The 26,149-nt window shown below is 39.2% G+C and overlaps 1 protein-coding gene across 3 annotated transcripts in view; it reads left to right on the top strand.

The window, feature by feature from the left end:
* GAB1 (GRB2 associated binding protein 1) overlaps positions 1 to 26,149 on the top strand; it is a 106,107-nt gene that overhangs the window by 43,112 nt on the left and 36,846 nt on the right. For all 3 annotated transcript variants that reach the window (XM_074154621.1, XM_074154620.1, XM_074154619.1), the window contains exon 2: positions 17,806 to 18,100. In XM_074154621.1, coding sequence (XP_074010722.1) covers positions 17,806 to 18,100 — 295 coding nt within the window. The remainder of the gene's footprint in view (positions 1 to 17,805; positions 18,101 to 26,149) is intronic.

Raw genomic sequence — 26,149 nt, 5'->3', positions numbered from 1 at the left:
TATTTTTGTGTAGTTAAGTATATCTTTCTGTATAGTAGGCTGAAATGACTTACTGGACTACTACGGTATCTGTTACGTATATTTTAATTTACTTCAACTCAGCCAGCACACTTGGAGAGCATCTGAAGGTCGCCTATTCAGAGCTTCCTTGGTCAAGTCCTGATGTTGCCCGAGATGTTTGAGGGTGCTCTGTTAATGGCACTTGTTTGCAGTTACTTTATACTTTATGGGCAAAGCAAAGCCTTGGTACATAGCTGTATTTTGCCTGCGGAGGACCCGGTCCTCTGTATAGAATTTAAAATTGTAGAGTATTTCCTGTGAAACACGGCAAGTGTTTTGATTATGAAAATAGAATCCTCCTTTATTGGTATGACTGCAACCCATCTTACTCTTTCCAGAGCGTCTGCTGTAAACAGAGGAGAGCAAATAATAAATGAGAAACCTCACAAGACCCTTTTCAAAGGGCATGAGTTACCTGCTTTGCTTCTTCATGCGGTTTTCTTGTTCAACCATGTTGAATCCACTTAGAAAATGAATTTGCAGGGATGATATTTTCGCCCCTATTGGCTGTTGGAACAGTGAGGCGACTTCAGGTTCACCACGACAGAGTGTGCAAGCTAGGGAGATTAATCCATGATTGTATTTGCTACTCTGCCTTTCTTATTTAAAAGTTGTAACTCTTCTTCTGCTTGCAAAGGCTGGTTGTAATACCTGAAAAATCCATAATCTCTGTTGGCTCATATACGCTTGCTTTCAGCTCTGTATCTGAGTGCCCTGGTAAAAAACTGTAAGCAACCTGTCTCAAAACACTTCTCTTTTGATCAAGGGGGGGGGGGAGGGGATATCTCTTTTAATGTAACTTTTTAGAGAAATATTGGGTAGATTGGAGAAGTAGGGTCGAGTGTCTGAGCTGTTGCAGAAGGGGGGTGTGGTGTGTGTGTGTAACACCGAGCCCTTCTTAGTAGAGACTAAGTGGGAGATCTAGACTACACAGAAAGTGTGTTTTGTCCTCATTCTTTGTTCATAAAGAAAACAAATAGTTTCCTATACTGAGTAAAATTTTGCTGATGGCAATTTTGTGCTTTGAGCACTATTTTTACTTTCACTGTAAGAAATCTGTATCTTTTGCCTTGAGTTAAGCATGCTGATTGATACTGCTTGATGTATCTGTCTCCGTATGAAACGTTTGGGAGTTATTTTGCTGATTATGAAGTGACTCTTGAGCCTTTTTTTTTTTTCTTTTTCTTTTCAAAGGAACCTTCTACACATCTTAAAATAGCACATTCACAACATATTTTGTTCCACTGTTGTTCTGCGCTGTTTTCTTCCTTCCCACCCCTTGCTCCCTCTGCATAACAGCCCGGTGGGTGAACCCAAGCAGCAGGTCTTGTGTTCTACCTCTTCGCTGTTTCTTTTGTAATCTGTTTGTTGAGCTGGCTGGCCTGCCTCCAAAAGTGCATGAGTGTGTTTATGCATCTAGCCCAACAATAGTATCATAACACCGATTTGTTTAACCTGGGCTGGAAATAACAATCTAAATGTTGTGAATCAAAGAGAAGGTAGTCATTTGTATATGCTTCTCTACCCTGTCAGCTCATTTCTGTTGTGTCTGATAAAAATCACTGAAACTTCTCTTATGTTCTGTGGGTCGATTCTATTGGTGTGATTCAATACCTCTTTTAAACGCTCAGAGAAGTTCAGCTATAGCTTTTCCTCCAAGCTGCATCGCATGCTGTCACTACCTCGCTCAGGCAAGAGATGTTTAATTTTTATGTCTAGTTCAAGCACGCGTTATTGCAGAAAATCATCTATCCTTGCTGCTGTGGGGAGGGTATTCATAGTATAGTGAACTATTAAGCTGTTCGCCTCTGCTTTTATTGCAGTATTTGAGCAGAGTTGTGAGGGGTGGAAAGCACACAATTAATACTGGTTATGCTTGTTTATTAGTCATAAAGTGACCAACAAATTGATTGATCAGCATATTTTGGTTAAGGTGCCAAGACTTCAGTATAAGTGCTCTTTATTTTTACTTTGATTCAGTAACTTTGATCACCAAAATAATTTTCCTCTGGGTTGAAACAATTTGGATGGTGTCCATCAGTAGCTGATTTCAGTGGCCCTAGCAGTATTTAGGCTCTTAACATGCCTTGGGGCCCCATGTTTTAAAGTTTATAGTTTCTGGGAAAAAGAAAAAAATAATAATAAAAAAAAAAAAGCAGTGCATGTTTTTGAACCAAAATGAACTTATACTAAAATTCAAACACTCTCGCTTTATCATCCCATCCTCAAATTCCTCTGATCTTCACTGTGCAGTCATATAATTTTTTTCCATCATAACATTTGTCAGAGAAAATAAGAATGGTCGTTCCTGCCACTTTAGCACGTCAGCCTGTTATCAAAAGTGAGAGTGTATTTGTTTCCATATCGCTCAGTCTTTGGCCTCCTTGCCTATCAAGAAAGACGAGTGCTCTCAAATCACGTAGTAGCTTCGGTGAAGTGGCACCTGCCTGATAGGGAGCTGACTGCAGCAGTACAAATAATGTGACGTTCGTAGGTGTCTTGTCTTCACAGTCGGTGACAGTGAAGATATAATCATTCTACATCAGCGGTTTCTAAAATTATGGTTTGACACTGTTGTTATTAGTCTCACCAGTTCTTCTGTCACGATTCGCGTCATGAATAAGCAGCTTCAGCTCTGCAGCTTTCTAGAAGGAAGAGGCTTGCAGCAGAAGCAAAACCAACGTGTTCAAATGTGAAGGTCAGCTGAATGTTGCTTAGAGCAGCTATTTTTTTTTTTTTTTTTTCTGTATTTTTGTTAGTCTTTCAGGTCGGGGAGGGAGGGTAGGTGATTGGCTGTGGAAGCAGGGGAGCCATCCACTTGGGGACCTTAATATGTGCCTTACATCTGTTTAACGTTGAGGGTAAACAACGACTTAGAAAACCTGTGTGAGACCTGATGCTGGAGGTAAATGTGCACTCCTCTGCCAAATCTCACATTTTTTAAACAGAACACCCCGGGCCTCTCTTATGTCAGGACCGCTGGCAGTGCTGGTGAGCAGGAGGGAGGTCTGCTCAGAGGACCCGGTGAGTAGCACCTGGCCTGGCCAGCAGCATCCCTCTGGCCTTCCTGTACCCCACAGACAAGTGAGTCCTTCTCACACAACTGGGAATTTCCTTGGGGACTAAGGACTTTGGATGTCTCTGTAAGTGGCGGGGGGAACGAGAAGCTTCCTTTGTTTGCTTGAAGTCTGATATGTTGTCATAGTGGCATATCTTTTTCTATATATCTGTATTTAAAACCAAGTGAAATCAGTTGTATGTCTTACTGGGTTCGTATAAATGATGTTGTGATATATGTTTTTAAGAGTTTTTAAGAGGAAAATTTAGTAAAAGGTATTAATTCTTGTCTCTGACTTCGTGCCGCTTGCTGTTGCCTCAAAGCTCTTCTCATTTTAAGGATTAAAAAGTGGTCATCTTTAGAAATAGAATAGACTTTTTCAGTGTCATTATGATATAGATATTGAAAAATAATCAGTGTTATAGCAAACTGGGCAGTCATTATTATTTGTAAACAGCTCCAGAACAAAAAGGGTTAAGTTACGAGTTCAGACAGAGTACCTGCTGAGGTAGGTTGTTTTGTCCATTTGAGGTTACCAGCTATTAAAAATATTTTCAAACTGGTACTTGTGTACCTTATAATTCTGCTAGATGACAAACAAAATGTAGAAAAACATGTTTTCCCCTTTCCACAGCTACATTGTTCCTGAAGTGCTGGCAGTAGTAAGAGTCTCCAGCCAGTAAACAAAGTAGATGCTGTTTAGATGTATGGAGAGCCAATAAATAAAGTAACAAGGCATCCAGTTTTAGAGTTCCTTTGCTGCCTGTAAGTTAAAAATTAAACATTTTTTATAGTGAGTGAAACTGGTTATGAAACTCTCACAAAAAGGTGTAAAAAGCAGTTGGGTAATGAAGTGCTTGCTTTTCATGTCAAAGAGCAAAGCTTGAAAATGGGAAGTACTCTGCAAGCCAGATAAGGTAAAAGGACTGTAACACTTGAATCCGCTCAAAACTACAAAATAAACACCATCAGATTTTTATTATTTAAGTTCTCATAGCAGTGTTGGTGGTTTAATGACAGGTTGTGTTTGTGAGGGTTTTGGGGGTTTTTTTGGTTTTTTTTCTTTGTGCAATCTATTTTTAATGTTTTTCTCTATTCCATGGTGTGGTGTGATGTGATACAAATGAAGAAATGAACAATCTCACTGTACTGAGTAAACAGCAGGCTAATTGTTCACTTTTTATCTAGTAGTTTGCGATGAGATCAGAAATTCTAGACAATTTTTATTTTCCATGATTCTCTTAGTTACTCATCAGAAGGGTGCTGTTATTACAAAGCACAACAACAAAAACCTCTGAAAAGATAAATGATTAGAAGAAGAAATCCTTCTTGGCACAAAAAAGTTGAGATGAATGGTGATATTTAAAATGCCTCGAGTTTCTGGGCATTTCCTAGATTACAAAGGTGATCTTTAAGGGCCTTTTGCCTCATCTTGTTCTTTATCCAAAGAAATGCCTGGTGTGAGAATTGCGTTTTCACTACATTTAATGTTGAAATAATGCAATTTAAATTACTTATCCTTAGATGATGCCAAAGATGTTTGTATTCATCATCTGTCCAGATGCACAAAGTATGACTTTTCTTATTGTGCTGAGATGAAGCCTTAGATGTGGGATGCTCTTAACTGAGCTAAATGTGAAACACTGGCCATTTGGTAGACTAAATGCCCTTTGTGTATTGGGTGGTGAGATGTAGGGAACTGGGATGTAGGGATGCTGGGAGCTGCAGCACAGCTGTGGTAGCTGGCCTTGGAAATCAGGGCTGAGAAACAAGTTCCTTCTTTCATGATACAGCTACATAAAGATATTCTTATTTTTCTGTGTTTACTTACTTTTTGTCATATGATGCTTACAGCAAATGAGTAGTCATCAAAACGACAAGAACTGTGAAGTAAGGTTTCTCCCAGCAATTGTTGAAGGAAATGCTTAATTTTAAGAGAAAGTGACATAAAGCCTCCTATCTTTTCACTTAGTTAAACTAGGAATACAAACTTAATTCCAGGTGAGTGTGGGAAGAAGCATGTTTATGTCTGCCACCTTCTAGGTCTTTTGTTTTCTTTCTCCCCCCCCTCAAATATGCTAACTCCTTTTTTTTTTTTTTTTTTTTTAAATTATTTTTTTTAAGTGAAGGCTTCAGGGACCCTAGGGGTTGGCCATTAATTTTAGGCCATTGTGTGAATGCTGACTACTTAAAAATAGTCATGGAGCCAACCTTGCTTCCTCTCAGTGTTTATCAGTTGGAAGCATCTTCTTTTTATTCTATGTGTAAGCAAAGACCTCTCTGGATTGATGATTTGATCTGTATAATGGAAAATCTAGGCAGGATATCCTTTCTCTGTTATTCCTTGGTGTGATGGCATCAGGTTGTGTCTTAAAATGGGGGAAGGGAAAAGGAGGATCCTATTAGCAGACAAAGTAGTTTCAAGGGACTCTTAAACTGTAGGCTTGTGGAGAACCTTGTGTTTACTCTCCTTGTTGAACCATTTGTGCTTCCAGCTACTATTATAATGTGTCAGTGATGGCTTCTGCTGCTATGCTTAAGAGCTTGCTCCTGTGCAACATGGACATCTCATATTTGGAAGTTGTTGTGGATACCATGGTGAAATGTATCATGAGAGGGGCTTCTCTGTAGTTATTTTGAGGACTTGCAGACCTTAATGAAATCCAGTCTTACCCTGCAGAAATGCAGTGCTGGAGCTTCCTCTGCCAAGGAAAGAGTATTTCTAGTGTAATGCCATGATTAAAATGCCTCTATGTGCAACTGAGGTGAACGCTTGTTAAAGTGTGTGCATTGGGTGGCAACCGTACTCAAAATTAAGTTGGAGCATTATTATGACTCTGCATTTTGGCGTGCTTCTAACTATTCCACTGTAATACTCCCAGCCTGAAATTTAGCTTGGTGTTTACAAGGCAGAGGACGTTACCACCTTTTGTGATTATGGAAGAGCCTTTGATTTAGTCGCCTTGTGTTCAGGACAAGAAGTCTGTGTAAAAATGACACTGACTCTTTATACACCCCCCGCCATTCCCTTCTCCAGAAAACACACTATAGCTCTTAGACAAGAGGTGAGTCCCTCTCTGAGTGAGTTCATTCTGCTCTTGTCATCGTGACCCGTATGTGTTGTGGTGTAACCGCAAAGGAGGAACCTGAGGGCTTTGGGGAGGCATCACAGAGGGAGGACGTGATTGTGGGTTTGCAAAATAATGATCAGCTGGTACTTGGGGTGCAAGATGAAAAACATTAAAACTAATAAAAAGAAATGCTTCAATTGCCTATCTGGACTTTGGAGTCTATTACCCTTAAGTGTTCAGTACAATTTAAAGCACATGAATTTTTTACTGGTAATGAAGATATTTATGGGGTTATTGCTTGGGCTTTTATGTGAGGAGAAGATAAAAGATCCTTCCTTCTGCAACACAAAGTGCACCTCAGCTACTTAGTGAAGGTCCTTTTTGTATTAGCAAATTGTTCTGTGATTTTTCATCACCACTTTTTTTTTTTTTTTAAAGCTTTAACTTCAGTGTTTAAATGGACTGCTGGTTACATACATATGACATAATGTCATATTATTCTGTGGGACATAAAGTTATACCTATTACTGATTTAAAACCTCAGATAAATAAAAATATTTGAAAAAAACCCCACCCCATAATGCTGTAAGAAACTTCTGTTGCTATTTTTTACACTGTAAGAAAATTAAGTTTATTGTATGTAATAGCCTAATGACTATGACTTAAATGCAGAATCTCAATATATGCAAGAATTTTTACCTCTGTGCTTTCAATAGAGCGTTTCACAGTTTTTAGCATCATTCAACCTGGGATTTCTAACCAATGTTGTAAATCCATGTAGATAATGTGTTTCGAGCAACTGCTGAAAAACCACAGCAAGGGAAGTTTTTCAAATCTTAAAGCCCACCCCTCATGTATTAAATCATTTGAAATCTTACAATTGCTGTTATTTTCAGTCCATTGTGTCTGCTTCCTGTTGGTCAAAGGTTATGAGGATAGGGTGGTGTAGAGTGAGGTGGGAAGCCGGCAGGAAAAAGAAAGCTTTGCTTATTTTGGGGTAGACACAACTACAGAAATGGCCAGGACATTGCTTAAATTTTCTGAAGACTTGAAGAGGTAAACTAGAAAAAAACTGTTCTCGAGGTAAACGAGAAAAAAAAAACTGTTCTCGATGTTGTTTACTTTTCTGCTTTGTAACTTAGGCATATGGAGAACGAATTGGAGGAAACAAACAGGGGCTTCCTTAAAGAATGTTATCTTTTTGCTTGAAAAATGTTTTTTATTCAAAAAGAGGTGTAGCTTTTTGTTTTGATTTTCGAGTTTACTTGGAAAATTCTGTTTCTGAAGCAGGAGCGTAAACCTCTACCTGTTTGTTCTGTTGTATTGCTAACTCAAAAAAAAAAAAAAAAAAAAAAAAAAGGTGGTATGCCACAAAGTGCAAGTAGAAGCTCTGTGATGGATTGCTTCAGTACGTTACAGGCATCCGTGGGCATGCGTAGGTGCGTTAATACAGCCCTCTAAAACACTTTGTTTATCTTAATATTTGTATCGTTATTCAAGAACCATCTGTAACCTCTTGGCTGTTAAAACACTAGCGCGAGCGCTTCAGCTTTGTCAACGGGGAGGCTTGCAGCAAGGGTTTGGTCCTGGCGCTCCGGTTCCTCCGGCCGGGCAGTGCAGCCTTTGTGGTAAGCAATTGTGGCAACGCCGTTGGAAGGGTTTGGTTTCAGAAGAAATCTTGATTCAGAAGGTTGCTCTGGGGGTGGTGGGGGGAAAAAAAAGATAATTTAATTGGTTGTAGTGGTTAAATTCTACCAAGCTGTTGATACTGATAATATAGGACGTGATGGTACTGTTATAGTCTAGGAAACAGTAGAAAACTTTTCAATGTGAGTTGATGAGAGCAAGAGGAGTGTTTTGTAAGCTACTCAAAGTAATTATACTGAAGCATCCTAATTTTCAAGTGTGCTGGTACGTAGTTAAATTTCCTATGGCTATATGATGTAGCTGGGTTTTAAATTTCTTAACCATTTTGTTACTACCAGTGAGTTATTTGAATCTACAAGTATATTGTTTACGATGTTGGAGAAACAATATTTTTGTTATAATAGAAACTCAGTTTAATTAGCATAGTAAAAGCAACTTGTATATCATAATATCTTGCAAATAATTTTGACTTTTTGCTTGTTTATTTTGAAATATTTTTTTCTCTGGAATTCCTTAGGTCAGTTCTGTTCAGAAAGACAACTCTGCTGAGCTTAGTTGGTGAATACTTTCAGTCATTTAGAGTGAGAATGTATGTATCGGACACAATGCTGACTTTACCTTAGCTTTTACTTTTCTTAGCAGTTCTTCCTGCCACGTCTGCACACTTGGTTTGTGCATGTTGCAGATCTGATTATTTGTAATGGAAAAGCCAACCATTTTGGTCCTAAAATGTAAGCACTGAGCGTGCCCTTCCTAATTCTTCCCCTTCCCTGGAATAAGGAATTCCTTGCAAAGCCTCACAGTATTTAAAAAGTACTCTGTTGATTCTCCTTGTAATACCTTGGCAGAACAATAGATTTCCTTTAGCTTTCCCTTTACTGTGCCTGAGTAAAGTGGCTTGAATAAGTATCAGTCCTTTCCTTGCTGTAATAGTGGCTGGCTCATTTACAGAAGAGGCTCACAAAAATGTCAGCTAGTGTACCCGCCTTGCTCTCACAAGCAATGGATAAGGATGGAGTGTCAACACGTCCTAAGTTTAATTTGTAGATATTATTTAAAACGTCTGGAATTTCCTTTGGAGGCTTTTCCATGTGTGTTTAATGGGTGTGTAGGAGCTTCTTTAATTATGCATACAACTAGTAACTTAAACCAGGCTAGTCAGTTGGGAGGCAATTTGTAGAAATTATGGGTTATCTTTGCATCGTCCTCCTTAATTCATTGCTAAATCCCCCTTAATCCATCATTCCCTATTGAAGTTTGAGAAGCTGCTGTTTCTGTAGCTCAAATTCCGTTTCTCTTATGGGGAGTATAAAACGCAGTATTTAAGCCTATGAATATTTTGTTTGAAAAGATGATGTGCAGAATACCTGGCCTCTCTTGTCATCTGTAGAAATCTATTTTGTATGCAGTGTGAGCATGCTTGGGTGATCCAAACATGAAGCAGTGAAGCACGTGTTGCATGTTTGTTGAAACTGCAATGTCCTTTGAAGGATCCAAAGTAGTGTCAGGAATTGCATGTTTTTACACAGTTCTAGTGTCTTGCTTTTCCTTTTATATAAGCCTTTCACAGATGATGAAGATAGATATCTACATAGTCAAGTAAGAATTGAAAGAAAAAAGGAAAACTCAATCTGTACAAAATACTACAAAAAACACTGGGCTTGTGATCTGGAAAAATGGGTATTTTTTTATCCCTTGTTACAAACACCACTTCAAAATGAATGTCCTGCTAGGAAATGAGAAATGAATAGCCAAAAATATATGGTGAAATATTTCATCCCGGGCCGTTAGTGTGAAAGCAGTTGTTGCTGTCACTGGAGTGTAGGCTTGACCTTTCAGCTTTAGATTTATTGTGTCTTTATAAATCCTAAATTCTTTTATTTTTTCTGTGCATTGTTTTCATGGGATGTGTCACAACGTACAGCCATGAGCTGAGGATAGTGGAACTCAATGCAAAGACAGGATGCTGGTGTCTTCTCTGACTGTCTTGCTGAGGGGGGTCTTGTCGGCACTGCAGTAATTGTTGAGATAAGAAATGTACAGAGGCTTTGGGGATTTAAAAAAAAAAAAGGGGGGGGGGGGCAGAACCTACCGTGAATGTTTTGCTTTCTTAGATTAAGAAAGGTGGGGGGAAGAGAGCAGTGACTTTTAATTAAAAGCTGATGAAAAGACTGAAGCCACTTTAAAAAAAACAACAAACAAACCTTTGTCTGATGAATACAAAAAAACATTACTTTTTAAATAAATCCATCTGATGCAAGGCCAAATTGTCATCTGGTTGCGTGATCATATGCGCTGTCACAGAGGTTGATCTTTAGGAGGAATCTGAAGAAAGGAGATGTCGTGCCCTTGCTCTATTGATTCAGGGGGCCTTCAGGAGTAGAAGAAAGATGAGAGATGCAGGAGAAGGAAAAATGAACTGAGTCTGGTGCTGTTGGTAGAGCAAGGCAAGAGGAGGTGACTTGCAGCAGGGGAGGGAGTCAAGTAGTGCATTGACTTTCCTAAGAAGAAGCAGCCTAAAAATAGGAAGAGAAGCTCAAAACTGCAATGAAGCAAGGGAATAAATGGAGAACTTTAAAACGGAAGGTGCTGTGATAAGAATGAGAGAAGGGAGATTGTCCTGGCAATATTGTTTTCAATAGGAGGGATATGGGAAAGACTAGAGAGGGAGATGATCAGAACATACACATGATCAGAGAGGAAAAGATCAAACTTTGGAAATGCTCTGAGAAACAGGCCAGCAAACCAACAGACCATGTGGATGTGTGGGTAAGGGACCTGCAACAGATATATTTCTCCTTATTTTGTGACAAGCATCGTGCCATGACAAGTGTTGTGTTTTCATTGCTGACAAAGCAGTGAGAGAAGGTGGGGAAGCTAATATCTGTGGTAGGGAACGAGTTGCTGGCAAGTCTGTTCTGGGGCTATGTCTTAGCCACGCAGGGTGGGTGGTGCGAAGCAGAACAACTAGAAGCGATAAGGTGAGTTTGCGAGTGATCAGAAATGACAGAATATTTATAGGGACAAGAAGTGGATAAGGTGACGTAGGAAGATGGAGGGATGATCTTGTCACTGGTCCTAGCTTGGAGACAGGGAAGTGAGGGCTCATGTCCTGGCTCTGCTGCAGACCTCCAGCCATATTGCTCTATATAGCTTTCTGAGTTGGTTCTCCTTTGGTGAAGAGGTGGTGGTAATTCTCTAGTCTGCAGGAGTATGGCAGAGAGAAACTTGTGCTTGCCATTAGAAAATTTCTGACACGCTGCAGAAGAGTATTTCTTAAAGTGACTGATGCTATCTATCATAACAAGGGTCAGTTTAATGTGAGTTAGATGATGCAGACCTGGCTGCACAATTATGCTGGGATAATTGTGCATAAGGCATTTAAAAAAAAAAATTAAGAAAGGCAAGAACCCCCAAGCAAATTGAAAGGACTGTGAAAATACCATTAGGTTTTGATTCACAAAATGAAGCAGCAGTTAGTGCTGTATTGTCCGAATTGTATTTTGTGCCTTTTTTTGACGCTTAATTAGCAGTGTAACATTGGAAGACTAGTTCAGATGCTGAAATGTCAGTTAGGAAACTGCTCACGGTAAATCTGTGTGGAAGTATTGTTCTGCTGTATTTTCAGTGTTTTCTTTTGTTTATTTAACAAGCTAAAGTTAGAATCGACAGCACAAGACTAGAAAATGGTGACAATAGTTTGAAAACAGGAAATTTTGGCCTTGTGTGTATTCGGAACAGATGATCAGGATGATGGCCAGGAGAGTGGAAACTTCCACTGAGACTGTTTTTTCCTTATTTTGCTCAGTGAGAAAAGATGGTGCTTCCTGGAAAACAAGTCTTAAGTATTTAAAGAAAGTGGTACTGTATCCAGTGTTTTCCTCATATCACATTTGTTTATTTTGCAACAATCTGTTTACACTTCTTAGTATTTAATGCTACTAAAAGTAGACTTGTTTGGTCTGTTGTCAAATCTTGGAAATGCAGTTTCTGCTGTTAGAATTAAGACACTAGACATGCTTTTTTTCTGCTCGGTTTAGTTATTCTGTCTTACGTTTCCAAAAAAAGAAAAAGTAAGGGCATCATTTTTAGGGAAGAAGATGGCAGTTGCCAGTAGGTGTTATGACAATGTTATAACTAGTAATTACGTATTCTTCAGTTCTCGTGCTCATGATATAGCCATTAAAAAAAAAAAAAAGTTTTAAAAGACTTCCAGAAAATGCTTTCTGAAAAACATTCCCTAATTTATTTCCATCTAGAAACATACAAATTTACTTTTTCCACTTGCTACTCTTCAGACTTGCAGAACCAACTCCAACGTGGTGAAATTTCAAAAGTTTCAGCTGATGTTTTTCCTGAGAAATTTAAAGTTCTGTACTTGAAGTACCATTACCTAACGTGACCTCTTCTAGCTACTTCCCGGCAGTCCTCCTAAATACGTGCCTTGTGGGATGAAGCTCACCGGTGACAGTTGTCACTTGGTCTGTGCCTACCACAAACAGGATTTAAAAAGAAGCATAGTGTGAAGGAACACTTAATTTTATTTCATTTGAGCTCCTAATGGGATGCAGAGGCCTAACACACGAGTCAGTGAACCTGTGCCAGAGATGTGTTTGGCTCCTGCAGTGAAGAAAACACCTGGACGCTAGGAACGTGGAGGCAAAAAAGGAGAAGAAATACTCAACTTCTCCTGTTTTTAATCCTTCTTCCTGATGTTTGTCAAAGACATGTAGCAATTTCACTGTTGTTTGACCTTTGCACTGGGGAAAAAAGTAAAGGGGGAAGGATAGATGAAATAGATGGGAGCAAAAGGCATAAAGAAAATTAAATCTTGATCCCAGCAGGCAGGTGAAAAGACCTTGACAGTAGGTTCAGGACTTAAATGTCCAGGAGAGCATTTTGAAGTGACCCTGGGCTGTCTTTTTTCCCCCTACTTTTCTCTGGTTCACACTCTGTGTGTCTTCTGCTGACTTCGTAAGTTCTTTTGGAGCAAGGAAGTGTTTTGTCACGAGTGTGTATAACATCAGGTGTCCTTTTGGATCCTTCCCTGTGCCCCTGGGTAAGTCGTTTCTTTCTTCGAAGTCTTGGTGGACTTGTCTGGGAAAGGAGGATGCCAAATACTGCCCTTTTAAAGTACTCTTTGTGCAGTATGGAGATGAAAACCTAAGCACAAATGTCTGCACACTTGAGAGATGAGAAGGAAGGTCTGAGACTTGTAATTTTATTCCTGGGTCTACATGGGGGAAAGATTTATTACTGGTGTTCCTGGAGTGGGATGTAACTGATACCCTCTTTGGCTTACCCACAACTCAACAATTTTGCAGGTTTTTTTTGACTGGATGCTACCCAAGAGAAAAAAAAATGGTAAATGTGCTAGGCGAGGGAAATCAGCTTTAAATGACATGAGGATTACGTTTAATAATACTTAGCAAACCAAGGAATGAGAATTGACCAGTTTATCAGTAAGCAGTTACTTAACCATATGAGAGCCAATGCTGTGAAAAAATTGGCCAGAAAAAGTTGTCCTTGATTTAACGTTCCTAAGCTTTTATTTAAACGTTATTTTAAAAATGTAGTTATTCTGGTGCCTTGAGCAACAGCTTGAGGGAATCCAAATGGAAGGTTAAATCCTTTTAAAAATATAAATTATCTACTCTTTTCTGCCCCTTCCTCCTTCCTTTCCCTCTCCATTTACATATATATCCCCTTTTTCCTACATCTTTGAACTACAGCCAGCAGCTGAATGAGGTATGTTTCAAATATATATGACTGGGAGAAAAAATAATCCATAGATGTAAAGATTAAGGGAGGTATTACTACGACTTCTTCAACAGATATACCTCTTGTAAGGAGGTTATATTATAAATCCTGTGTTTTATAATTTTATGTATTTTTATAGTATTTAGAAATGCAGGTTTAGCTATGGTCTTTCAAAAAAAAAAAAAAAAGGAAGAAAAACCCCAGCACTGTTAAATGATGCTTTCTGCCAAATTATTATCTGATTTCACTCACTTTTAAATCAGCAGTTTGCATATATGTGAGTGGAAGAACTAATCGTAGGCGTTTCTTGGTTTTGCTTTGTAACCTACTCAGAATGCTGTGTGAAAAACAGAGAATTCCGCTATTCCTTTGATCACTGGATGCTCTGTGGGTGAGCAGCTTGTCGCGTTTTAGACTATCTCAAAAACAAGCAAACAAGCTTGTTTCTGTAGTTATGATGGTCTCATGATACGATGGTCTCATGATACAAACAGGACAATGTTTGGCAAGAATGGTGATGTCCTATGTTAGACCAGCTGATACGCTTTGCAGCTCAAAAGAGCAAACAAGCTGAAAGGCACACAAGGCCTTTCTTAGTCTGAAACAAAAGCAGCAAACCTCGTTAAACCTTGTTTTGTAGTAATTTATAAAGCCTGCACAGGCTTTTGGTGATCTTGATTCTCATGATGTTTGCTATACTACACTTCTTCTAAAAGGAACAGTTTTCCTTCTGAATTAAGTGTTCGATCTGCATGCAGTGCTTTGTAAGTAGGTGTTAGTATATTTATAAAATATATTTCTAAAAGCTTATTTATATTAATAGCACACATTGCATCTATATGAAAAAATCTTTCATTAAAAACCAAACAAACAAAACCCTTTATTTGCTCAAGTATCTTTCCAGAATTTAATGATACTGATATTGGGACAAAATGTTTAAATCTCATACTCGCTTTTTTTTTTTGACTCTCAAATTTAATGCAGTTGACTTTCAGCACAGAAAACCAGTGTTTGATAATGCATGGCTGATAACATCAGTAATGTGACAGACAATTAGTACCTGTAACTTTCCGGTGACTTGAAACAGTTGCATCTTTTTTGGTGATGATGACAAATAGACTGTAATATGCTCTGTAAAAGAAAATGCAAAATTTTCAAACAAGAACACCCAAAGGGCTAAAAAAAATAAATTAAATTTGCATAAATACGTATTTGGACATGTGCATGCTGTCTTTTAGAGATTTCTTTATGGAAGGCCATTTCTGAAGAAGCTCTCTTTCTTACACATATAGCACAGTATTCAGTACTTCAGTGAGGCAGTATACAGCTTTCGTTACAATGACAAATACTGAAATGTTAAAAATAGATCAAGCTTTAAGAATCCCAGATATTTTCAAATAACAAAGAGTGATTTATGTGGGCTCATTTTGCACTTTGACAAAATATAGAGGCGCTTTTGTACTATGATTAGCAAGGGTGCTGATGTCAGTTCGCTTGTCTAGCTTTAAGCTTTATTCTGCTGCTAAATTGTGCTTTGTACTGTAATCCAGAGAACCTTTGTATCTGCCTTATTAGTGTGTAGTTTATGGAATTGCTTTTGTTTTTGAATATAATCTGTGCCAGTTTCAGTGAGTGTGACTCATTATATGACTGAAATAAACATTCACATATGCACTATGTGAAAACTCTTCAAAAATAGTAGCAGGTGCTGATAGGCTAAATTCAATGTTTTAAGTACTTTATAGTTGCTGTTTTGTAGCTTGAGGGGCTGAAAGCAAATTCCATTTAGCTGGTTGATTTTCTGAATTTTAAATTTAAGAGTCCTATTTACTCATTAATGCTCAACAGAGATCGTCAGGATTGCTGAGAATCTTTCACTCCTTAACACGGTACTAGAAATAACCTTCTAGAAGAGGCATACAGAGTTGATTTTTTTTTTTTATTATTTTTATTTTTGTTACACAAATCGTGAGACAAAGTGCATCATGCTTCTCAATTGCTCTTGTCCCTCTCCTATCTCTAATCTCTTTCCTCCTGACCCAAGCTTTGAAAATTTCATCTGAGTGGCTGCAGGCTGAGGTTAAAGATAAAGCTGATTTCTGAAGCAACAGAGTTTTGCAGTTCAGTTTGTAACAGTTATCTGCAATCGACCTTGTCTGGAGACAGAGCCTCTGGTACTGAAGTTTCCTGTTATCCCAGCATCTAAGTTGTCACTTGATTTGGAAACAGGAAACAAAACAAACTTTCCCAGTGTTTTTGGGTAGCTGTTAAAGAGCGTTTATCCGCTGTGCTACTAGAAGATGCTCACAAATAAAATCTAAACAGTTTCATCTGTTCCATCTTCTACTTCTGTGTTTTACTGTTCACCCGGTTAAACTTACTGCTACCATGGAAATAGTTACTTGAGACCTTGACTTGATTCACACAGTTCAGCATTTAAAGGCAGATGCTGTATTCATAACAACAATAAATATACTTGTTTTATAAAGTGTAAAAGTTATCTTAAGTAACTTTTAGAGGCTTGGTAGTTGGAGAACGGATCACAAGCCTTAATTAAGCTGTCTGGCATTTTTCCCTTTCTCTTGCTTTCTGTATTATCTTTTCATAATAGCTTCCTAAGCTTGATACCCAAAAAAGGCATGCGTGCTTGACAATGAGGGTTTTGTGAGTCTCTAGTGCGAAGCTGACGGCGCTAGTTTGGAGCTGGAAGATGGAAGTGCAGTTCTTGCTCTTTGTCCTTTATGTCCTCTCTCCACTAGGTTGTTTGAAGGTAACAACTACATAAAAAGGAAATGGGAGGTGCTTTTGTGCATCAGGAAAATGGGTCTAAATCTTTCCCTAATAGTAAGAAACTCTTGTTTTCAAAGCTATGTCGCAGTGTGTAAAGGACATCACGTCTTGACTTCTTCTAGGACCATCCTTGCTGTTTTCATACCTTTCCTTGGTTAGCATGCAGCCAGTGCTGGCCAAAAGGAGAACTCACTCACCTGTTTTGTTGTAGGGTTGGGTTTTTTTTTATTTCTTCTGTGATTTTTTTGTCCTTCCAAAGGACTTGCTGGCGACTTTGTTTGAATATCCTAAAGAAGTTTTAAGTGAGGTGCCTTGGGGCATGGTGTGAGTCTGCAGCGTAATGTGCAGTGTCTTGGCTACAGCGTCGATTTGCCCTGGTCTCTGACTTTGCTGAAAAGCATAAAAACAAATGGACAGAACAGTGATGGCTCCCCACTGGGTCCTGGCTCTGCTTTCAGATTTCTAACTGTGAATGCAGTGCAGCTCTTCTCGTGGGCATCGGCAATACATCTCGTTTCTTCTACTGTGCCCGTTATCCTGGCATTTGTGCACATAAGGAAGCTTATAGCATAGGATGCTGGTAGAGCTGAGGAACCAGAAGGCAGCTAAGTGGGGCGATCAAGATGCTGTTGGTAATCCCAGGACAGTTGTATGCAAACCTTGGTTTCCTGGTTTGAGTTAGCATCTTTGGCAAGAATTATGCCAGATGACGGAGGCCCACTGGATTGAAAGGCAGCTGAAGATTAGTTGGAAGATGAGGTATTTTAGTTATGCTTTTCTCCCAAACCAGCTCCTTTCTGCAGTGGCAGGAAGGCTGGTATAATAAGCATGGCGTCAGATTGTGAAATGTGTTTCTTCTGTGGAAATACTGTCCATGAGCATACGATGTGAGCATTGTCTGTTCTTTAAATGCAGGTCGCTATCGCTGAGTGTCAGTGAAAACTTCAGAGTTAAAGTGCCTCAGCCCAAAGCAGAAGATACTGGAAAAAGGCACTATGGAGCACTTAAAGATACATTTTATTTTGTCTTCCCCGTGCCTACTTCAGCTTCCTTCAGAAGTGTTTTCTGTGTGCTTTTTTCCCCTCTCCTTGTCCCCTCCCCCCTTTTTTCTTTACTGGATTTGATCTTTCTCATTGTGTAAACAGCAATTTAATTATATGCCCCCTTCTTAAAAAAAAGTTCAAATACAGAATAAATAAACTTTAAAATACAAATTCACTCATCCTCTAGTCCACTGTTGTAACAATACGTATACAGATTGTGTTAAATGTAGGTGGCTGGTGTGTAATCTCTTAGTTATAGTTGAACTAATTATTACTGGGTTCAACCCAGGTTGAAACATACACAAAAGGGAACAGTCTTAAAGTATGATTTCTTTCTCCTAATTTTTCTCCTGTTTTTTTCTCTCTCTAATTTCAGGCATGGAAGAGGAGATGGTTTGTGCTTCGCAGCGGCCGTTTAACGGGGGATCCAGATGTATTGGAATACTACAAAAATGACCATGCCAAGAAGCCTATCCGTATTATTGACTTAAATTTGTGTCAACAAGTGGATGCTGGATTAACATTCAACAAAAAAGAGTTTGAAAACAGTTATATTTTTGATATCAACACTATAGACAGAGTTTTCTATTTGGTAGCAGACAGCGAGGAGGAGATGAATAAGTGGGTTCGATGTATCTGTGATATCTGTGGGTTCAACCCTACAGATGAAGGTAAGTTCTGTTGAATTTTCTGAGAAATTGTGATACCTACATGCAGAGAAGGTTTCAAAGATCAGCTTACTAGCTTTAGTAGCTGGCATATGTTTTAAAACTTGTATGCATTGGCTATGAAAATTCCTTGCTACTCTGACAAAAAGTAAGCAGGATAGAGGGAGATAATAAGAATTTGTTACAAATTAAGTGTGCCATAGAACTTGGATGATGCTCTTCTGTTTTGCATGATGTTAGGTCTTGAGAGTATAGGAAAAATCTTTAACTAAAATCATGCAAAACAGAAGATCACCATAATCATCAAAGGAATCCCATTTGGTATAAAAATGTATGGTTATGCAAGCAGGAGTGAGTGCAAAATGTCAGGTTTCTAATATTACCGTTTCTCCATCTGCTTTGCATCTTGGGGGAAAAAAAAAAAAATAATCTGCCCCCCCACAGGCTGAAACAAATGGAAAATAACTTGTAGTTCTCCACTCTCCAGCTCTAATCCTACCAAAATAGACATTGTGTGAAAGCAGCTTGTAGGAAACAGGACGGTGTGTTTAATTCCTACAAATACCTTGTGGCCATTGCTTGTCCTGAATCCATCCTTATTTATTTACTTATTTTTCCTGCATTCTTTGTGGAGATTAGTGGGTTGCATGACTTGTTCCGGCTCTGTGCACAGTCCGAAGAAAAGATTAAATAGGAGCGGTAAGCGGGTTAGAAATAAAGCATGCCTGACTGAAGGGGCTAGAATTAAATCCCTGGTTTTTGTAGGATTGTGGATTGAGTGAAGTGGGGAAAAAAAAAGGGCTTGCATCTCTTCTACTCCAAAATCTTCAAAAACGACTGGAAAATATTGTTACTGTCTGAAGAGAGGTCTTTTTTCTTTCTCCGTATTGCAGTTTTGAACTAAAACTTTGTCACAAAAACTTCGTCTGTGAATTGCCACTGTGGTAGCAAATCCAGTGAAGGGTTTGACAGTTCCAGCATGTTTTTATGACATCCTGAACGTAACCCAGACCACCCACAGCACGTTTCGAAGAGCAATTGCCGTGTGATTCAGAGTTCGGTCTGCCAGGCATGCCTGACGTAGGGCAGAGAGGTTGGCAGGCGGTTGCTTTTCAGTGGATGATACACGGGTGGACGATTGCAGTCGCGGGCAAGAGGAGCTCAGAAATCATTGGTTTCTGGCAACAAACTCGGAAGCTGGGAAGTAAGAAGAAAATGTGTTTACCTGGCAGCTCTAGCATATGTGAGAGTGCAAAGAAGCATTGTGTCTGTGGGGTGGAATGGAGAGGTAATGAGGCCTTTCCTTGCTGAGAGCTGGTGTTTTGCTAATACTGGACGTTCTGTTGTTGTCACGTCTTCTGTTGAACTGAAGGTGAAACACGCTATGAATGCGGAGAGAACTAACTGGGCCCTCGCTGGCTGTTTGGACCAAAACTGGTTTTTACTTCAGTCGATTGTATCAGTACCTTATGCCCATTGAACTCTCATTGCGTATTTCAGCTTTGGCATTTCTGTCTGAATTATCCCAGTACCTGAGGGGGGCCTACAGGAAGGCTGGGGAGGGTCTGTTTACAAAGGCCTGCAGCGACAGGACGAGGGGCAATGGTTTTAAGTTGGAGAAGGGGAGATTTAGATTGGATATTAGGAGAAAGTTCTTTACTCTGAGGGTGGTGGAACACTGGAACAGGTTGCCCAGGGAGGTGGTTGAGGCCCCTTCCCTTGCGATATTCAAGGTGAAGCTCGACGAGGCCCTGGGCAACCTGGTCTAGTTGGGGGTGTCCCTGCTGACTGCGGGGAGGTGGGACTAGATGACCTTTGGAGGTCCCTTCCGGCCTGGACCAATCTATGAATCTATGAATCCCAACACCATTACTAAAACCATAAAATAGACAGTACTGTCAACTCTCAGTTATGTAAAGTAATGTCTTGCAATGCGCTGAGGAAGAATTAAAAAAGGAAAATGGTAAAGTCAGTTGCTTAGCGTCTGTTTATAGCCAAGTTCTTATTTTTACAAGGTAAACCTTCCTACTAATGGGAGAGCAAATCATAAACATACTTTATAAAATCTGTGGTGATCTACAGTCTATTTTGAGAAGTTAAAGAATAGGTGAAGTTTACTGCAGAAAATAAAAAAGCACTATTATTTTAGCATGGGCCTAAATAAAAAGAGATTGTATGGGGCATAACCAACCTTGCCTTTAGCCTAATGGAAGCAGAAGATAGTTTTCTTTGAAGCTGGACAAAATGGCTTTTGCCAGCCTGGTTGAGGGACTTGTTATGACAGGACTGTCATTGGCATCCTTTGCTATATCAAGGACTGGGGACATCGCTGGCCTATTGTTCATGCTGCTGTTTGTTTGGAAGCCCACTCCAGTTGCTTCCTTGGATTTACGAAATAAAAAAATGAGGTGGTGGTGGTTAGGGCTATTAAAAAACTAATATGGAGCTGCTGTTTTGGTGTTTGGAGGAATGAGGGAGAAAGAGTTAATCGTAACTGTGGAGAGACGAAGAAAATAATCACTTCAGACGAGTTCTGGGCTGCTCCTTCCATACTTGGTGAAGACTCAGAAATTCCGATGATATGAAGTTTGTATTTTCTTTTATTCCTTTTCTTAAAACATGAGTATTCACAGTAATTTCTGTCTATCTAATGCTTTGTTGTGACCTTCCCACTAGAAATTGATTTATGCACGTGAAATCTGTTCATTCTGGAGATCTGCAATGTTACATTTGTATTTGGACTGAGTAGATATAAATTTATGTTCTTTAGTCATATTTACAAGCCATTGAGTCTCTAGCTTTCTGATTGCATCACACTATAGCGTGATATGTAATGATTACAGTACAATTACATGATAAGACTTTTCATAGGGCTTTCTTTTAAGGAAGGGTTTACATTGATTTAGGTCTTTTAAAACAAGATGGAATCACGAAGGAAACTTTTTTTAAAATAAGCTAAATAATCGTTCTACTTTTGCAAAGAAATTCCTGGGTACTTCTTGTGTTTTCTTCAGTTCATGCTTCTATTTTTCAAATGGAAGCTGCAAAATATTTTTCTGTAGCATCTTTCTTTTTAAAATGCATATGCAAAGGTAGGGGGAGCTACACATGAGCATGGTTCTTAGTTCTACCACCAGGTTTCATACTCCACTTTTAACCTTCATATTTTGTCTGTAAGGTCATAATATAATAGGTCATGTAGAGGTTTAAATGTAACTATAAGCAAAAATGTGTTGCCAGTGTTTTGTGTGCTTTGCACTCCAGTGAGAGATGTTCTGGGATGGAGAGACCAAATGGATGTGGGAAATGACTATTCTCTTCTCCTGGTGCTGTGGAGACCTCAGCCAAAATACTGCAGCCTGAGCTTCAAGAAGGATGAGGATAAATGATTAAAGAATGGTAGAAGTAGAGGAAATGGATTTTTTTAAAGTGATCGATGAGTAGAAAAGTTGAAGGATTTGTTTTTCCTAGGAAGAAAATACTGAGGGGAAAGTTGACTTTCAAAGCATAAAAAGCTGTGTTAAGCAGGACATGGATAGGTTGTTATCTGAAGAGAGAAGTAATTTGTTTTTCTTTTCTTTTAGTGAGCGATGTAACAATAAAGAAAGACCTTCCAAGGATGTTTAAGCACAGGTTGTGAAAGCCCTTCCCTAGAATTCAGTAGACATCTGTGACGAATGTTTTATACGTGATCTAGCTCCATGTTTCTGCAATTTAGGGAATTGCGTGCTTGGCAGAGCAGGGGAAGGAGGAAATAATCTTACTATATGCAAACATGTTACTTTGAATAAAGATAGCAATAACAAAGTAAACCAGAAGAAAAAACAAAGTAAAGCAGAAGAAAAAAAGAAAAGGGAAGAACAAGACGTTGAAATCTACAGTTGCATTTACACAAATAATTACATGTGGTCAAGAAAGCTTCTGTCATCACGAGGACTGTACTTGGAAAGAGCTACAGCTTGCTTCACACACAGGGCTTTCAAAGTTTGCAGTATTTCTGTTCAGGCAGCTGCTATCTGGTATATGCCTCCCGTGCCTTCTGCATGGTGAACAGTAAAATTATTTTCAAATAACCTGGTTTGTTTTTTTTTTTTAATCGTATTCTGATAATACGTGCACTGCAGGTTGATCACAGCTTGAGTGCAGTATCAGTAACTGGGGGGATGAACATAACTCCACCTTCCCGTCCTGACTCCTTGTATTCTCTCTAATGCTGCGTGGTCAGACATCGCTGCTGCTACGCTGTGTGGGAGATCTCCGGATCGGATCAGGGTACCCCTGTGCTGCCTGTAACGCAAGCGTGGAACAGAAAACAGGCTCTGCCACTAAGAACTTAACTATCTGCAGTAAGAGACATCAACATAGGAGCAGAGACATGGGAAGAAGTGAAAGCAAATAAGGTGGTTTTGCCCATTGTGTCAGATAAGTGGTCTTAGTGCTTCAGCTGCTGGGCTGAAATTTTCAGGAGGTCTTTGATAAATAAGTAGTGGACCTTAGAGCTGTTTAGGGTGCCCTTCCTGCATGAAGAAATCAAAAATGTTTTCCTTTGACAGCTTTAAGAAGTGAATGATAGAGGCTGGCACACTTGTCAAATCAAAATCACCATTTCGATAACGTATGATGAGTATTAGAGACCTTGGTCATGAAAGGGCTCAAAAGTGGGGAGAAATAGCATGAGGTTATAGGTAAAGGAAGGGAGACTCTGGAGTAGTGTAGAGAGAAGTGCAATGACAGAGTAATAAGACTTTAAGAAGTTTTTGCATCAAAGTTGCACCGTAGAGATGATGTACCTAATGGTGACTTGAGATATTTTTTTTTTTTTTTTTGTATCTCTTGGATATGATTAACCTGAAAGAAAGTCAGCTCAAAGATGAGATGCCAGGAGAATGAGTGACCAGTGACCTGGAGTGAAGTCAAGAATAACATCAAAGGACTGAGTTAAGCATTAGGAGAGAAACCCTCCAGATAAAGATTGTGTTGTCTTACAAGTGAGGCAGTAGGTTTAGAGGGAATAGTGGCACCAGAGCATCTCTTTTTGTGGAGGCTTTTTTGGTTGCTTGTTTTGAGGAAGTAAAGGTGGGGGAAAATGGCCACTGAGATGTACAAACAGGAAGGTGGAATTGCTGAGGGGCAGGTGACGATCGACTGTGAAGGAGGCTGTCAGAGTGGCAAGATTTCATCTGGCAAAATTTCAGGGGAATAATAAAATTAGAAGAAAGGGGAACAGAGAAGAACCTGAGATTGGGCATAGCAGGTTGGGTAGAGGTGGTCGCTGGTGGCTAAAGAGCTGAGTAAAGGCAAGCAAAGCTGGGATAGTCATTGCCCAAAATGATTAAATCATTATCCAAAAGGGAAAGAGAAGACAGCAGAGAAAATGTCTTAAGTCTTCAACTTCAGATGATGTGAGCAGAGGATGGGTGGCTAAGTGAGAGGGTGATGAATAGAGCACAAAATCTGCAACAGTAGGTCTTGCCTTACCAGTCTGTGAGGAAAAAATATGTATATTAAAAAGATAGAATTTGCTATCAGGAGTGTAGTCAGAATTTTAATCTTGAGCATTTGGGGTTATTGTAAGTTGTCAGCTGCATGTGACAAGAATTCCTGTAGAATGTGATTCTGCTTTTCCTTGAGGAAAAATAAACTGAATTTGATATGCCTAGGTAATTAACTTAATTTTCCCTGGTTCCTGCTGGACACCTTTTGTGGCATTAACATCACCTGATGAGTTACTAGGAGAAGGGGATTGCAAGAGGGTGGATTGGACAACTGTTCTGCAGATTGCTAGTTCGTGAAGTCGTGAGGTGCTGTTTGGCAGCATGGGGAGCGCTGGAAACCTCTCTGAAGCCCCGAGGTGCCTCTGGTTCCAGGCAGAGTGCTGCAGCCCCAGCTGGGTGAGCTCACCGTGTGGCTAGAGCAGCCACCTCTGCTGAGGAGAGCTCTGGGCCTTTTTAGTGAAGACAAAACCCTAAAGGTTTTAATGTGGTGGGCTGCACTGTTTGTCCTGTTTCTCTCCACAAGCACTTACAGAAGTTAGTCTATAACAGGACTCCTTGATTATTTTTTTTCCTGCGTCACCCAGACTGTGTACCATCTGAAGATGGAGAGAACAGGCTACAGATGTTTCTTTTTTTTTTTTTCCCCCGCCTTTTGAATTAATAGTCTTCAAAAGAAAATTGCAGGTGGAGAGGGGGAAGAAATTTGGAACGGAAATGCTTTTGGTATTTTCAAATTTTAAATGGGTAACCAAAAGCGCAGCTTAAGATTACATATGAACTGCAGATAGTAAACTGCATCTAAATTTTAGATGTAAGCTCTGAAAGCTGGAAACTTCAGTGTGTGGTGGTAACTTGGAACATTGTCATGTTTCTGGTTCGGATGCAGGAAGCAGGGTTGTCCTGAGCATAATATACAATGAGCAACCACTGAATTCTTCATTAGTGTTCCTTTAATAGGGTATCATTTTTATCTTCAGCAGAAGAGAGATACTTTGAGATTGTATTAAACTAAGAAAGCAAACTTACAAAATGAACAGGAACTTTTTATTAAAGCATTTAAAAGGATTTTCTCTGGGTAAAGCAGAAGGGTTCAGAATTGAGGCTCACTGCATAGATTTCATATTGATCGTAAGCTGATCACTTATGCTGAAAACCAAACCCAGACTAACATGTCCATGTATCTTCTGGGCTGGATCTGGCTCACATTTATTGAGTTAAGTGAATATGCGAACGGAGCAAGTGCTTGTTTGTCTGTGCCTGTCAGTGTACATGTGCTTGTGCTCTGTGCGTGCACATGCACACATGTGGCCCTGTGATTCCAGAGTCTTTCACTTGACACCATGCAGAAGCTAACACCAGAGGAAACTCCAGCAGTGTATTTCAGGATGTACCTCGTTACATTAAGCAGCACAGATAATGACTTAACAGACTTAACTAAAAAAAAAAAAGTTAAGGATTGAAGTGGGCTTTATTATTATTATTATGGCTCCCACTGTTGTATCTGTAAATTTTTGTTCAAGGTTGTTACTCTAATATTTTGTTGGCCATTGGTTGTTTTAATGATAACATCTTCATCATAGTAAGTAGATTGAATGAAACATCTCAGAAGAATAGTAGAATCATGCGATTGCGTATCTGTTGCTGATTTGCTGTTACAATGGGAAAAACCCATTTCTATTTTAGTCTTTCTACCTACGATCTGCAAAGAATGCATTTTCTTACTTTGATTGCAATTTTGACATGTAAAGAAATGCTTGCAGTAATGAGGCTTCTGTGTTTTGTTCACTATGAGAACATTTCAAGTATTTACATAATTAGAATATTAAGAGACTATATATCATAATGTAGAAAATGATTTAATTTTTGGTCTTATTAAAAACCAAAACAAAACATAAAACCAGCCCTAAATGCAAACTCCCACACTTAGATCTTCTAGATTGTTCATAGAGCACAGATATAGGAACACGTGGAATAAAGAAGCTTTATATAGTTAAGAAGGAAGAGAGGGGAGCCTGTTGTTATTCGTATTCAGAAAATGTTCTTTTTTTCCTCATTAGTTTTATAACTGTTTTATTAGTGAGGCAAATACAAAAATGCTTATGAAGAAAAAAGTATAAATTCTATGGAAGATGATGTCTGGAACTGCTTTAAAACCAACTGGGAGAAGATAAAACTCTTCTCCTGTTTTGAGAAAGCTGCTTGTTCTAGCTGTACTGAATGCAGGAATTATAAAAACAAAATAGGATTCTTGTTAGGCTCATTTGCATGTTAAATATTCTGGATGTTTTTCCAGCTCCCAATTATTTCAAAGCAGTCCGAGTGTCTGAGCTCTGGGAACAAACCAAATGACTTACAACGCTCTTTGGTGTGCAGATGACCCCTTCCCTAAAAATCTGCTAGTCCAAAGTGGAGCAAGTTGATGATTGTACTCTTTGAAATCGTAATAGGCTGCTGGGAGAAACTCTCTGCTTCATATCAGCTTCTGAAGTACGCGGCTAAAGAGAATATCTGAGAGGGTACAGATAAGCAAACAGCAGTCATTTGCTCAGTGATGAAA

Source organism: Numenius arquata, chromosome 10 (genome assembly GCF_964106895.1).
Source record: "Numenius arquata chromosome 10, bNumArq3.hap1.1, whole genome shotgun sequence".
NCBI classification, from domain to species: domain Eukaryota; kingdom Metazoa; phylum Chordata; class Aves; order Charadriiformes; family Scolopacidae; genus Numenius; species Numenius arquata.
Note: the sequence above shows the minus strand (reverse complement) of the source record. Positions and strands in the feature narration are given on the sequence as shown.